Source organism: Cryptotermes secundus, unplaced genomic scaffold, assembly GCF_002891405.2.
Source record: "Cryptotermes secundus unplaced genomic scaffold, Csec_1.0 scaffold945, whole genome shotgun sequence".
NCBI lineage: Eukaryota > Metazoa > Arthropoda > Insecta > Blattodea > Kalotermitidae > Cryptotermes > Cryptotermes secundus.
In genome coordinates this window covers 132,049-146,937 of record NW_019731584.1, presented here as the reverse complement: position 1 = coordinate 146,937, position 14,889 = coordinate 132,049, and the positions used below count along the sequence as shown (strand labels likewise).

Below are 14,889 nucleotides of genomic sequence, written 5' to 3'. Positions count from 1 at the left end.
GAAAGGCAAGGTTAAAGGCTGGGCACTAACCCTTAAGCTGGGGGGGGGGGTTGTTATGTTAGTCGGTCATGGCCTATGTAGCCTTCTGGATCTGGATCTGAAGATGGAGGCGATGCGTTCCTCTGAAACGTCGGTTAACACCACATATACATGGTGCCAAATCCCAGAAGACTGCTTTCTTCATAGTCCCGCCATGAAAGCCTCAAATCTTACATGTTGTTATTTCATTGTTTCCTGCACTGACATTTCATTGCATCTCAGTCACTCATAAATTTACAAAATTCTTTACATTACTCACTACAAAGCTTCCCTGATTATCATAAACATGAATCTCGCCACTGCGGAGACTAAACAGCAGCAATTTTCCATCTGGAGACCATTCCACCCCAGTCAAGGCATTTCCTTTCAGTTCTTTTCCCCAGATACGATTTCCATCCACCGAACCCACAATTACAGCACCTACAGCAAACAGAAAGCCAGGTTACACTTGGTGAAATGAGGGTATAATAAAGAAATACATATAAACAACACTGTCATCAGGACCAGAAGAAGGACTGACACAATAAAATTTTTCCCATCATGGATGTTTTCACCTCCACCTGCCTGAGAGTTTGTTGCTGAAATAAAAATTAGGTGATTTTGTGAAAGGGTGTGGCTGACCACTATAAAAATTGACATCCAACATGAGAATTTGTATACATATAACAAGACAATATTTCAGAAACATTTTTCATGCAAAAATGAAATAAGAAATCTTGTATTGCAAAGGTTAACAATCTCAGGCACGCATTTCGAGATGAACAGCACGTTACACCATTACATGAACATGCAAGTAATGATATGGTAACAAATTTGACAACAAACAGATTTTATGCAAACAGTGTGTAAAGAATTTCAGTGAATATGTTGATAGAATTAATTTTGATAAGATAACCGGACAACTTAGACTACAGATTCACAAAACACCAAGGAAGATGGATTCTAAATGGTTCTGACAATGGTGTGTAACGCTCAGAATTACTGAGTTTATGCAATTTGTCCATCGCCTAATATTCCAGAAAAATAGAGATTATAAAGTTTTGAGAAACTTTGTTTTCTCCATTCTTTTAGGATACTGGATGACAGACAAAGTCCAAAAACCCAGTAACTCTGAGTACCAAGGAAGATCTTTAGACAGAAAGAGAGAACTGTAAACAAATTTCTTTCCCCAGCTATATAAACCAGAGCCATATTTGGGAACACACTATTATAAACTGATTAACAATACAAACTTTTGATTTTGTCCAGGCATTGACAATGGACAAAGTCCAAAAACCCAGTAAATCTGAGTACTGTACACCATTGTCAGAACCCTTTAGCTTCCACTAGTACAAACGTTGACAATTTTCTTGTTTCTTTTCTGTTTAAAAATACTTACTTAAATGTATATGTTAGAGCTGTATATAATTAAAAATGATAAACTTAAAGGAATGTAAAAGGAAGTGATTATGGCCTCTTTTAAAGTGCTATCCCAGTATTCACATGAGACAATAATTTCAGACAAAAAATTAATATTCCATGCCAGATAATATATCTGACAGATTTCTACCTCTCACCCTGATACAAACAACTTTTAATGATACAATATACAAACTTTAATACACAGAATGTTAATACATATATCAACTAAATTACAAATTAGACATCAAGGAAACTGTCATTTATACTCACCATCCTCATACACAATGCAGATCTTTTGGCCATCTGAATTCCAAGCCATTCCTCTGACTACTGACTTGTTGCGATTGTTGATCATTTCCTCATACCATGAACCCTGTAACAATCATCTGATCAGTTTATCATAAATACTTCATAGCGCTGTAACAACTTATACTGTGACAAATTGCACTGCACACTCATATACACATACAAAAAAAGAATAGCAGTGAAAAGAAGAAAATAAGATAAGGCATAGAATGCAGCAATACCAAACCTTCTTTTGGTCAAAAAAGGCACTAACTTTTATCTCCACTCCCCATCTCCAGTTAATATTGTCACATATTGGGCGTATATCGTGACAAATAACTTCACGCCGTATTTGATGTAGCGAATTTTATTTCACATTTGCGCTTACATTCACCCAAATTACAGATTTACGATTACTGCTATCTGCAGTATCACAATTAGTACACTCCAAATGCCAGAATACAACTGACTGGTTGCTGGCTAACTCGGAGGTAGCTCGAGGACTGACTCATAGGTAGCTCCAGGACTAACTGACTGTGATAGCCTTCGCTGCTCCTTATGTAGCCTTGATCGGACAATTGTCGTCTGGTGCCGTGTTGCTAGCCACGCTGTCCGGAGTTGTTGACTGCTGCCTAGCAACCGCGATATCCCTCGGTGACGTCACCGCTGTTGATTCGCTTTGCATAGCTTCAAGGTCGCGTGGACTCGGCTAACGTCGGCTCCGCTCGGCTCACTTCGGCTCCGCTCGTGACGTCACCGCGCGTTGCGCGTTGCATAGCTACCAGGATGCGGGGTGATTACTCGCCTATTACGCGAGCGCTACGTTACCGCTACGTGCAGCTGGGGAGGTAGGGGTCAACATGTCACAATATCTTGACATGATGATTAGGCAAAGAGATACTTCACATCTGCATTTTGAAACTCCTCTTTAACAAGTGCTATATTACTTACAGCATGTATGAAGCAAACAGTAAAGAAGTCAGAAAATGTACACTTAAGATTATTAGTTCTGGCATGTTCACTCCCTTTCATTGCATGACCTTGAAAACCATTAAGACTCATAGAAAAATAAATGTAGCAGGCATCTTTTCTACAACATTTGTTCAAAACATTTTTCACTTTAATAAATATGCTGCAAGTCATAGGCAGAAACACATGCAGGACCTCATGTGAAGGGGCCATTATTCTACAATTTTAACCAAAATGGGTATGTTGACAAATTTGTTTAAATTAACCAATACCAACTTCAAGTACATCTGTTCACCAGTTCTCAAGTGTTACACACAGACAAACATCATGGAATTAGCAAGCACATTTTTACAAATTTCCATTACAAATATGAAAAAAGAGGTTTGATTTTCAGGTCTTTTGTTTATCAGTGGGTTTTCAGTGACAGTCGCCAGGCCAAACATCACAAACGGATGACCCGAAAGAGTGGTCACTGGCAGGTGGATCTGCATCCAGATGACAAGGAGAAGACTGGGTTCTCAACAGGTCAGGAGCTATGGCAGTTCACAGTCATACCCCTGGGGCTCTGCAATGCTCCAGTGACATTTTAAGAGCATCACTTAGGAGTCATGTCTCATGTACCTGGACGTGATCATGATTGGCTGCACATTCCAAGAGCACCTGCTCAACCTGAAGAAAGTATTCCAGCGGTTTCAAGAAGCCTGCCTAGAACTCAATCTGGAGGTGCCAACTTCTTTAGAAGGAAGTATGGGACCTCAGGCATATTGTCTCACCTGAGGGGATAACCACCAAACCCAAGAAGAAGTTGTATGGGAATGGCCAACCCCGAAGAAGAGACATGAAATTAGAAGCCTCCTGGCCCTATGCACATTGCAAAACTGCTAACCAAATTCAAGGAGAAGCAAGGCTTCCAGTGGACTCCTGAAGTGGAGGCCACCTTTTCAAACACTAAAGGAGGCCCTCTGTACTGCCCCTATTCTTACTTACCCACAGCCTGGAGAAAGGTTCGTTGTTGACACAATGCAAGTAGTAGCATAACTAGAGGTGTCCTGTCACAAATACAAGACAGACAGGACAGCATAATATCCTACTACAGAAAGATGCTGAACAAGAATAAGAGAAGGTACTGCATCATCTGGTGTGAATTACTTGAAATTGTGAGGACACTAGAACATATCTGTTGCCTCTACGGACAAGAGTTCCACCTGCACACTGACCACTTTGCACCAACCTGGCTTATGAATTTAAACAATCTCAAGGGACAAACCACCAGCTGGATTCACGCTTACAAGAGTACAACTTTACTTCTGAGCACTGTCAAGGCCGAAAACACAACAAAGCCGATGTACTTTTGCAACAACCATGCCCAGAGGAGTGTACTCACTGTCAAGGCGTGGGCTAACATCTAACAGGTATGAAGAACTGCGGCTGTAGCTACAGCCTATAGGGATGCAGCTGATCTGCGAAGGGAACAACTGTACAACCAGGACACAGGGCCCATTCTGCTGGAAGCAGAGACCTGGCCACCACCAAGAACAGAAATACATCACCAACTGCATCATCTCCACATACAAATACTGCTGGTCCAAAGGGAAATCCCATATTGTGAGGAATGGCATACTAGAGTGCCTAGATACTTCTCTCTCAAAGCAGAGTGAACAACATGCAGACTGAACTACATGGTAGATCAACAGGATGTCACAAGACCCTGGATAAGGTCCGGTAAAGGAACTATTGGTTCCAGGCAAGAAACAATGTTGAGAAGTGGTGCCGGCAGTGCAACACCAGTGTAGCCAGTCACAGCCGGCGGTCACTGGTAAGGTTGCTGCTGCGGTTATCTCTGGATGCAAGCGTAGCCGTGACTGACATGACTGAAGCTAGCATGTCGGAGGGCAGCATCTTTATACTCTTGCTGCTGGGCGATGCACTAACAAATGGACATTGGAGCTGCTACAGCGATTGGTGAATGAGTAGCACCTGTGTGGCAGTGCAGACAGCCAGGTTGCAAGCTGTACTGTATAAATATCACCTGCTCTTGCTTCACTGTGGGAGCCGAATTGTCCGTTTGATTGTGGGAAATTCCCACAGTTAAAAGTCATAGTGTAATATAAATTTTAACACAGTCTAAACTCAATTAAGGCTTTCTTTTCTTTTTTCTGTGTTCAGGAAACCATCATTGATTGCTGAATAAGCAAGCTATAAAATATACTCACAACATCCCTTTTGTTCAATTTATCTCAAATTCATTAGGTTTTATGGAGCAAATGTACTGAACATAAGATGTGAAGTTCAGTTCCCCTACAGCTTTTGTTCAACACTCTTCCCCCCTGATAATAATTCAGCAAATTATGCTTAACATACACACAGAAATGCATGTAGGTCTTCAGGTAAAGTGGCTGTTAATCCTTTACAATCTAAACAAAAACTGACATGGCTCAACATTTTTCTTTTTTCAAAAGCCTCCAGTACCAAATATGACGAAAACCTATCCAGTAGTTGCATCATGCCATGTAGACAAATGGACATATCAAGAAAATTTAATAGGCACTGCACGACAGCAAAAGAAAAGAAAAATTAATAAATTCATACAAGTCTTTGCCTTGCAAAAGATAAAAACAAGATATTATACTTCAAACTTATAACTTATATTTATGACATTATTACTGTACACCATCTACACAGTAATGATACTATGTTAGTCCCATAACATTATGATATACCTTGTATAGCATCCACACAATAATAAGACCATACTGGTCACTCGTGGTGAGCTTCTGGTGTTTCTCATTCCAAGTAATAACTTGAATTTGTCCACTGTGGCCTTCCAGTGTCTGATTCATTGACAAATTTGATGGGGCTGCCAACCCTTTCACCTTACTATCAGCCCCTAATGACAGAAAAGGACTTTTGTATCACACAAATCAAATACTGAACACCTAAAAATATACCTGCATAATTACATATGAAATGAACTGAATTAAAGAAAAATTAATCACCACCAGGGATTTTCATGTATCTCGTTAACACTTCCCTAATCCTCTACAATAAGGAGGCCCTTGCACCAAACTGAATGCTCACATTTAATTAGGAAACAGCTCTGAAATCATCATTTGTTTCCATAGTACTGGGTGTCTAATAGATACTACGTATTCTAACTTGACTTGTTCCATATCCTATGGTGTCTCACCTGTACTGGATTTATGGAAGGTAAATAAATTCAATTCAATTCAATTCAATGCTGAAACCAATTTTGTCAATGGGTTAAAAACATTCACTTTTCAAGCTTATATTTACTTCCAAGGAACACTGCACACTTAAGAAACTTTATACATACTATTTAAGTTTCTGTAACAATCCTAATCCAGTAAATTAATGTGATTAATTAATTAAGCACAAGAATACAAAGATGTGTGGTGGAGTGGAGATATAGTTCCACTACTCCTAACCTCAGCAGCAGACATTTTACCCCACTGAAAAATCTCTTTGTCTCTGCTCAGAACTGAACCCTGATCCCTTGTCACTATACTAGCTATTTCAGAAATAAAGTGACACAAAAAGGAACAAAAAACAGTTATTATGAAAAAGTTGTGTCACACCAATACTCATCTGCATGCAACAAAAACTAAAATTACCTGTTTGAAGCTTCAGAACTTTCAACAATCCTTCTTCCCCACCACAAGCAAGATAACCCTGTTCTCGGTTCCATGCCAAGCAATTAAGCTTGGTGTTGTTGGGAATTGCAATCTGAAAGAAATTTTGGTCAGTTAAATTTGGTGTCCTTGGGAATGGCAACCTGAGGGCATGACAGGACTGCAGTATAAAGAGACATGCTTTTAGGGCAGATATGGTTACCATATTTATAGCTATTCCTTAAGTTTGCACTGTATACATATATACCTGCCATACAAACTTGAATTTTGCTGAATGTGGGGCTGAAGGGCAAGTTTACACAAACGTGACTTTCTAGTATAGTTTATACTTGCAACAACATTGACCATATATAATTTTGCTACGTTTGAATACTGCAATTTTTATACCAAACATGAATTACTAGTGGAAAATGCCTGCTGAAATTCAAAGATGAATAATTTATCTTCTTCTCTATGTTCATCCTTCACCATTTTCTTCCTTTCCTTTATCCCTTTCATACCTTAACAGCCACTCCTCCTCTTTGCATTAAAACAGTAAATTAAGTTTCTGATTTACCCTTCAGATGCCACATGTGTAAGTACATCGAAACTGTGCAAGATGGCCATAAAAATCACATACTCACACATGCAGAAACAATCAATCATGAACAATATACTGTAACACACAGTGTTTCATTAGAGACTGAACAAACTTAGGAGCATGCTCCAATAGTCATTTGAAGCAAAAAAAGGTACAACAAAATACTGTTGGGTTAAGCACTACCTTAGCTTGGTTAGTTCTTTTTGTCTTTAGTTTCTTCAGCTGAGACACAATAATGAGAGGAGCAGTCGGTGGAATGAGAATTGGTAGGGGAAACTGAAGTACTCAGAGAATACCTGCCCCAGTGCCACTGTGTCAGCCTCAAATCCCACATGACATGACCTGGACTCAAACCCGGGCTGCCACTGCGGGAAAAGCACCACCTTAGTGTAGTACTTAATAAAGAACATCCTTTCAACTCATGTTTATCATTATTGTAAATGCTTATAACAATTAAGTTTCAAGGTCCTTACAACACATGTCAAAAAGGGCCAACATCAAACTGCATGCATGCTACCAATCATTGTGCCACTGCATGCATCCCACTTCATTTTCAAACCAATGTCAACTTCATCTAAGGTCTGTACTGATTGACGCCTTGCTTCATGATACACCCTCAACTTCACGCAAAACCCACAAAAAGAAATCTAATGGGTTTAAGACAGGAAATCAAGTGGGCCAAGCCACCAGTCCACCTCTTCCCATCCCTCTTCCTTCATAATGTTCAGTAAAAACTCTATTACTGCTCCGCCAAAATGCAGAAGTGCTCCATCACGTTGCAGTCACATTCAGTAAAAACTCTATTACTGCTCCGCCAAAATGCAGAAGTGCTCCATCACGTTGCAGTCACATTCAGTAAAAACTCTATTACTGCTCCGCCAAAATGCAGAAGTGCTCCATCATGTTGCAGTCACATTCATCATTATGCTACAAGAGGTACTTCCTCTGAATGCAGTGGTAATTCATTTTCCAGAAAATTCCTGTACTGTACTTGATAACATGTGGTCCAATCAGGTTATTGTCTCATACTCTATACCACACAATAACTGAAAATCTGTGTCGAAAATTTCTTTCTGCTACATTGTGTAGGTAAACTGAGCCTCATCTATGAACAGAATGTCACACAGAATGTGTAACCATGGTTAACCATGGTGTAACCTTTCAAAATTCTGTATACATCCTCAAATGTTTTTCAAATTTGGAATTCTGCGAATTGGATACTGTTGCTGGTATTCTACAGCAGCAGCCATGCCATTTCCATTGCAGAAACCATGTATGAAATGTGTGCCAGCATATTCTTCACTTGTAAACGTGTTCAGCACTTTGACTGCAGCAGTACTGCAACACAACACAGCCATCCTAGCATAGACAGTGTATAAACAGCAGTTCCAGCTCGATGAACTTGATAACGGTGTCAAAACAACCTACAGTTGACTGGACTTTTTTTGCTCCAAATTACCTGTAGAACACGCTTTCGAAGTTTAGCCAATATGTCACGGAACACTGCATACATTAAATCTAAGTTGCCCAGTTTCCCTGACTTGTCATTGAATTTGGTGTTCATTTCTGCTTTGTGTGTCTAACAAACTAATCCAACAAAACTGGTTATCGTAATATAACGACATTCCTAAACTTTTTTTCCTTCAGAAGTTTACGATTTCAGTGACATCAGTGATTCTATTCTTTTTGAAGGTGAAAGAATTCAAGTTTCTCTTCACTTAGCAATTCTCAATGTTAACAACTTGGTTATTTAAGCGATCTATAACCTACGTTGTTTCATTTTTTAATTCCGTTAATTTTCTTGTGGGAAAAGGTAAACAATGCATTGTGTTCCTTTCGTTCCCAGAATTGTGTTGTATTTGAACTGTAAATGAATTGCTAAAAGAACTTACCTTTTTGCTTAAGTAGATGAACATCACGTGTCCTTATTATATTCAGCTGAAATGTAGTATGTGAATATCTTTAAATGCGCCTATATAAACATCACTGCACCGGTACAATAATTACTACACATTTGTTTTACGAATTCAAGCAACCGCCTTAGACTTGTAACACAAGGAATTTGAGATTTGCCCTTGGCAACGCAACATGTGGGAAACCTGGTCGCGATGACGTCACGACAGCATTATTGCTGCCATCTATACGCGGAGGCAAATAGGATCCTGAAAATAGCCGGCGCCGAGAGGGCAATCGTTAAATGTATGCTGTCATACCACTAGCTTGTGCGTATCGCTCCCCTCCCACGAAATCACTAGCCAACAGAATCCCAATAAATAATTCTTCCAACCTGTTCTCTTGCACTGCACAGGTTCCTACTGTGCTTTCTTTTGTGGGGTATGAGTTGACTCATATCCCCCAAGAGGAAGTTTCTCACATGTCTGTAATGTGTGAACATTTCATTTACATCAATCCAGCACTTCCATACTGAAATACATAGAATACTAGTGTTGTTCTTATGAAGCCTCGTATATTTTTCTCTATCCTTCCAGAAACACTCTTTCACTATTCACACTCATTTATCATACCTTACTTGATCATTTCTTTTATATCTTCAACTTTTATTCTCTCTTTACTGCTCATTTATTTATGACTATTATTGTTGTCCATACATAATACTGTACCCTTGTAAATAACATGCACATGATGTTTTATGTAAATACTTCATTTCTCTCATATTTTCAATAAATAATTCACATATATTTTTCAATAAACAAATTTATTATTCACAGAATCCCAGTAAATGCTTTCAACATTATATAAGGGCAGTCAAATGAAAATGGGTCACCACGCATAACTCACATGACACACAAGATGGTAACACTGGCATTTGCTTATGGTACAAACACTTGCTGAGAACTCGGGAAAGCACAGTGACAATGTGCCCTTGCACACTAATTGTTTGTTTATTGTGATGAAAGTAAGGTTAGCGCTACAGGTGGTCATCCAACATCAGTAATGGAGGCAGGTAAAGAAGAACAGCAAAGTGTAGTGCATTTTTTGACTACTGAAGGAGTAGGACGACGAGAAATTCCATCATCGCAAGTCTGTTGTTTACGGCGAACACAGCATGTCACATTCACGTGTGCTGGTATGGCATAAGAGATTCCGAGAGGGACGTCTGTCACTGCAAGATGATGCTCGCCCAGGACAGGCTCATTGTGTCATCACTCCTGAAGTCACTGCTGCATTGGATGGTCATATCCGGGCAAACCGACGGATCACTGTGGAAGGAATTAATCTTCTGATGGGAATAAGTCACGGTTCCGTACACACCACTGTGACAAAACACCTGCTGTACCACAAAATCTGCATGCAGTGGGTTCCACATCAACTCACGGAGGAAGAGAAGACTCAGAGAATGGCTGTATCACTGGGTCACTTGCAACAATACCATGTGGAAGAGCATGTTTTTCTGTCCCGTATTGCCACTGGGAATGAAACTTGGTGCCACCATTTTGAACCCGAGAGCAAATGGCAGAGCCAACAGTGGAAACACGTGAATTCTGCCCCACCGAAGAAATCCAAAGCAGTACACACAAGTTCCAGTAGTGTGATGATAACATTCTTCGACTGAAAGGGACCTCTGCTTGTCAAATTTCTCGAGCACGGAGCCACAATCAGTGGACAGCGCTATGAAAACGCTTTGCAGAAAATGAGATGTGGCATAAAGTCAAAACCCCTTGGAATGCTATCAAACAGCAGTATCCTTCTTCATGATAATGTACGCCCATCACTGCCAACTCTGTGAGCAATACGCTACAGAGATTTGGTTGGAAAGTGCTTCAACACCCCCCTACAGTCCAGATCTCTCCCCATGTGATTTTCACAATTTTGCATACCTGAAGAGAGACATTCGTGGACATCAGTTTGCACTGGACGAGGACGTGTGTGGCTGGGTAAAGATGTGGTTCCGTAAACAGCCCACAAGCTTTTTCAAGGATAGGATTGACCATCTTATCTCCCAGTGGGATAAATGTATTTACAGTTTTGGAGATTACTTTTGAGGTAAGAAATGTTCTTTAATATGTTTTGGCTTCTGACCCGTTTCCACTTGACTGCCCCTCATACTTTGTCTTTACAGATTTCTGAAATTATGAACTCTACAGTATTTAATAATAAGATTCTAAAATCAATACTGAGGCAATATTTTATATTTATAAAAAAAAATATTCAGCAAATACTCTTCAATACTGGGGAACATTAACAAAAATATTCACCTTTAATATCTTCCCCAATACCATATACATCATGTATGATCCCCCCTTTCAAAAAATAACCTCCCCCAGGTGTGCAGAAAACAATGCCAATTATTTTGTGCTACCTCTCAGGGAAAATGAGAGGCAAAATATAATTAACAAGACTTGGGATATCACTGGAAAACTATATGTTTCTGGTTGTGTAAGTATCCTACAGATAAACTCTTACTACTACCGTAAACCCACCCATAGATTGGATCAAATCATGGCAAGCAGATACTCCAACATGAGAGCACCAAAGCTAAGTAAAACACAGAACCAAGTGCAAATGAGATGAAGTGATAAAGTTCCTGACAAAATTAACTGTCTACCAACTGGCAACATGTGTTAGTTTTACAACATAAATTAATGTACAGGAAGGACACAAATTATGTATGTGTTATATACCCTTTGCTCAGAACTCAACTGTCCATAGACACAGTGTCATAAATGGTGATCAGGTTTGCAAGTCGGCCACAACAGCCTGTTTAATTTAAAATCAAGCTCAATTATAGCACATCTGGGATTAATAACAAGACAGCAGTATTACTTGAATACAATTAACAAAACAATGCAAAAAAAAAAAACAATCAAAGTGGGTAACAAATAGACAGTTTGAGTACTAACACTGCCCTGCGGGAAGTGGTAACTTTTGTAGAAAGAGGTATGGGAGAGTGAGGCGACTGGAAAGGGAATGCTGAGAAATTTCAATGGCTGTAGAGGCTGATGATAATGAACCATTTGGGTAAACCTCCCTTTAAATATATTTCTAGAGAAATTCTGAGAGCTACTTTCTTTCTCTCACAGCAGTTTTCCTTGTAACATGTGAGGGCATCTGAGGCTCTGAAAGCTGAAGCAAATCTTGGAGCAACTGAGGTCTTGCTTTCTGATGAGTGTCAAACTACCTAACCTAAAAGGTTGGGACATGACTATATATAGTCATGTGGCAGTTAACATATCAACCATTCACAAAAATGTCTTAACAGAAATTGTTTTTAAAATATTAATACATGATAAATGATTTTATGGTTAACTGCCTATTTGGACATCCAGTGTAAACTATTTATGTACATGGAATGCTGTATCTCTATTCTGTTGACTAACCACACACTCACTTAACAAGCACAATATATAAAAACAATTTTAAGGCAATTTTGTAAATGATTATTGTATACAGGCAAAACTAACATTGGCACTGACACATAATGAACTGCTGATGATAATCCTATGTTGACTGAAATGCATGTAAAAATACTGTGTTGATAAATAAGTAATGAAGGCAAGATTTTCTTATTTTATAATTCTTATTCAACATTCTGCTGTTAACAGTGCTAACACTAATTTTTAAGAGTACTGGCTTTTGTATACCACTGCAAAGACTCCAAATAAGTATCTTGAAACCATTTCCACTGGCCCTTCAAAACATATTTTAGACCAGTGGTTGCTATGCCCATTCTAGAATGACCTTCAATTACAATGAATTAAGAATGGCAAGTTTTGGAAGAAAATAATATTATGCTTTATGAATACCACCCATGATGAAAGAACAGCATCTCAGCACTTGGTTCAATCTGTCAGCAGAATTCTGTTTCAGAATCAATAATATTGTAACTGTTTCTATATTTTCCACCTACTGAAGTTTATTCCTCTTAAACAAATATAACTTTGTCCTTGTTCTTGCGAGCACAGTTTTCAAGGAATATTTTGTCAATACAACCGAAGACATTTGCTGCTGATTCGGCAGCATCAATACGATAATGAATACCTGTAATCACACACAAAATAACACAATAAAGCCTCATCTTAAGAACGTGGCATTATTAAAATTATCAAAACCAGAAAATTTGAAATCTACAAATAAATAAATAATGGTAGCAACAAGGAAATCTATCACTACAGCTGCATGGAAGTAAAACTATATTACCAAATCTTGGTTTATAAGTATTCACTTTCCCTATCAGTGGTTTTCAAAGACTGCTATGTTTTTAACAAAAGTTAAAACTAACATGTCCATGTCATTATTACTGTTTCCCATTAAGATTCAGTAATAGATGTGTGTCACTAGGTAATAACGTTTACATACCATTCACACAACACATGCAGCAGTAAGCACCATATCCTTTTACATGCATAAAAATGTTTTGTTAAGCATTTTCATTATGCAATTTCAGGTTCACACAGCAATGACTGTCAAAGATTAGCATGCTGCACATCACAGATGAGCGATCAGTTTTTCAGCATATTGTGTCTATTCTGTGATTACTGATAATATTCTAATGTGGATATGTGAAACGCAGCATAATATAAAATGGAGACAGTTTACAATTAACTGCTTGTGCCTCTTATTCATGGGAGACGACATTAATGTCATCCTCAAATTTAAAACGGACGATAGCTTTGCCAATCGAAATAGTAACCTATATGAGTAGTTATCAAAGGATATATAAAAGGGTTATTTTAGAAGGAAAAAAGAGACAAAATGATAAATGGATAGAAGGGGAATCTAACCCAAATACTAGGAGGTTCAAATATGACGGGGACTGATTTTTTTTGTAAACAAGCCGCACTGCGCAGCAGTGACCTTGAGAGGGTGAAGCCACAACTTCCACCCTCCCTCCGGTTAGGGTTAGAACCTATTCAGTTCTGTCTGGAAGTTGCTAGAGTGATGAGTGAACAGAAGGTACCGCAGAGCGTGGAACAACGCATTGTGATCAAATTCCTCGTTGGAGAAAACGTCCCATCCGCTGAAATTCACCACAGACTCCAACAACAGTATGGGGAAGAGTGTCTCTCATGGACCCATGTGTGTGAGTGGTGTAAGTGCTTCAGAGAGGGCAGAGAGCGCATGGAGAATGAACCGCATGATCGTCGGCCGTGAACATCTGTCACGAAGCCAAACACTGATAGTGCAGACACACTTATTCGTGAGAATAGGGGCATCACTATCAAGGAACTTGGAGCAATGCTGTCCATCAGTGTTGGCAGTGTAGAAGACATCATGAAATACCACCTGCACTATCACAAGGTGAATGCACGGTGGGTACCATGCATTTCGATGGATGTGAACAAAATGGTGCGCATGCAAGTTGCCAGTCGTCTCCTACAGCAGTTTGAAGATGAGGGTGATGCATTTTTGAAGTCTATAGTGACCACCAATGAAACGTGGGTGCACTACTTCATTCCCAAGTCCCAGCAATCATCATGCGAGTGGCGGCATACCAGTTCTCCCAAACCCAAGGGAGCGCGCAGGAGCCATTCGGCAGGAAAAGTGATGGCAACGTTCTTCTCAGACTAGCAGGGGGTTATCCATGTAGACTTTCTGATAGATGCTAGAACAGTCAATGCAGCTTATTACTCAGACCTCCTGGCAACAGACGTGAAGGAAAAGATCCGATCCAAGTGGAACAGAGGTGGAAAGCGGGTAGCCTTCCTTCAAGACAATGCACACCCCCATACGGCCAAAACAACAATGGAAACCCTCCGGAAACTGAAATGGAACCTTCTGACACATCTGCCATACAGTCCCAATTTGGCACCAAGTGATTTCTACCTGTTCGGAAGGCTCAAATCAGACTTGCAAGGCATGCAGTTTGTGGACAATGACGCCGTCATCCAGAATGTTCGGGAGTGGATATGCCGCCAACCACAAAACTTTTTTGAAAAGGGCATCAGGATGCTTCCAGAACGTTGGAAAAAATGTGTTGACTCCAGATGGGAGTACGTTGAAGAC

General features: G+C 39.5%; 2 protein-coding genes across 8 annotated transcripts in view; both read right to left on the bottom strand.

The window, feature by feature from the left end:
• The window catches only part of LOC111867233 (WD repeat-containing protein 35), a 52,243-nt gene extending 43,258 nt beyond the window's left edge, over nucleotides 1–8,985 (bottom strand). For 4 of the 7 annotated variants that reach the window (XM_023856891.2, XM_023856896.2, XM_023856892.2 and 1 more), the window contains exons 1-5: nucleotides 8,384–8,484; nucleotides 6,327–6,438; nucleotides 5,415–5,581; nucleotides 1,711–1,813; nucleotides 299–459 (exon numbers count right to left, since the gene is read on the bottom strand). In XM_023856891.2, the coding sequence (XP_023712659.1) occupies nucleotides 299–459; nucleotides 1,711–1,813; nucleotides 5,415–5,581; nucleotides 6,327–6,438; nucleotides 8,384–8,437 (597 nt within the window). In that variant the 5' untranslated portion in view covers nucleotides 8,438–8,484. Of the gene's footprint in view, nucleotides 1–298; nucleotides 460–1,710; nucleotides 1,814–5,414; nucleotides 5,582–6,326; nucleotides 6,439–7,483; nucleotides 7,633–7,667; nucleotides 8,342–8,383; nucleotides 8,485–8,816 lie in introns of those variants that run through there. The other 3 variants (XM_023856893.2, XM_033752599.1, XM_023856895.2) reach the window with 3 other exon arrangements.
• A 2,074-nt stretch (nucleotides 8,986–11,059) lies between these two features.
• LOC111867230 (adenylate kinase) overlaps nucleotides 11,060–14,889 on the bottom strand; it is a 30,810-nt gene continuing 26,980 nt past the window's right edge. The window contains exon 6 of the mRNA XM_023856883.1: nucleotides 11,060–12,924. Coding sequence (XP_023712651.1) covers nucleotides 12,809–12,924 — 116 coding nt within the window. The 3' untranslated portion in view covers nucleotides 11,060–12,808. The remainder of the gene's footprint in view (nucleotides 12,925–14,889) is intronic.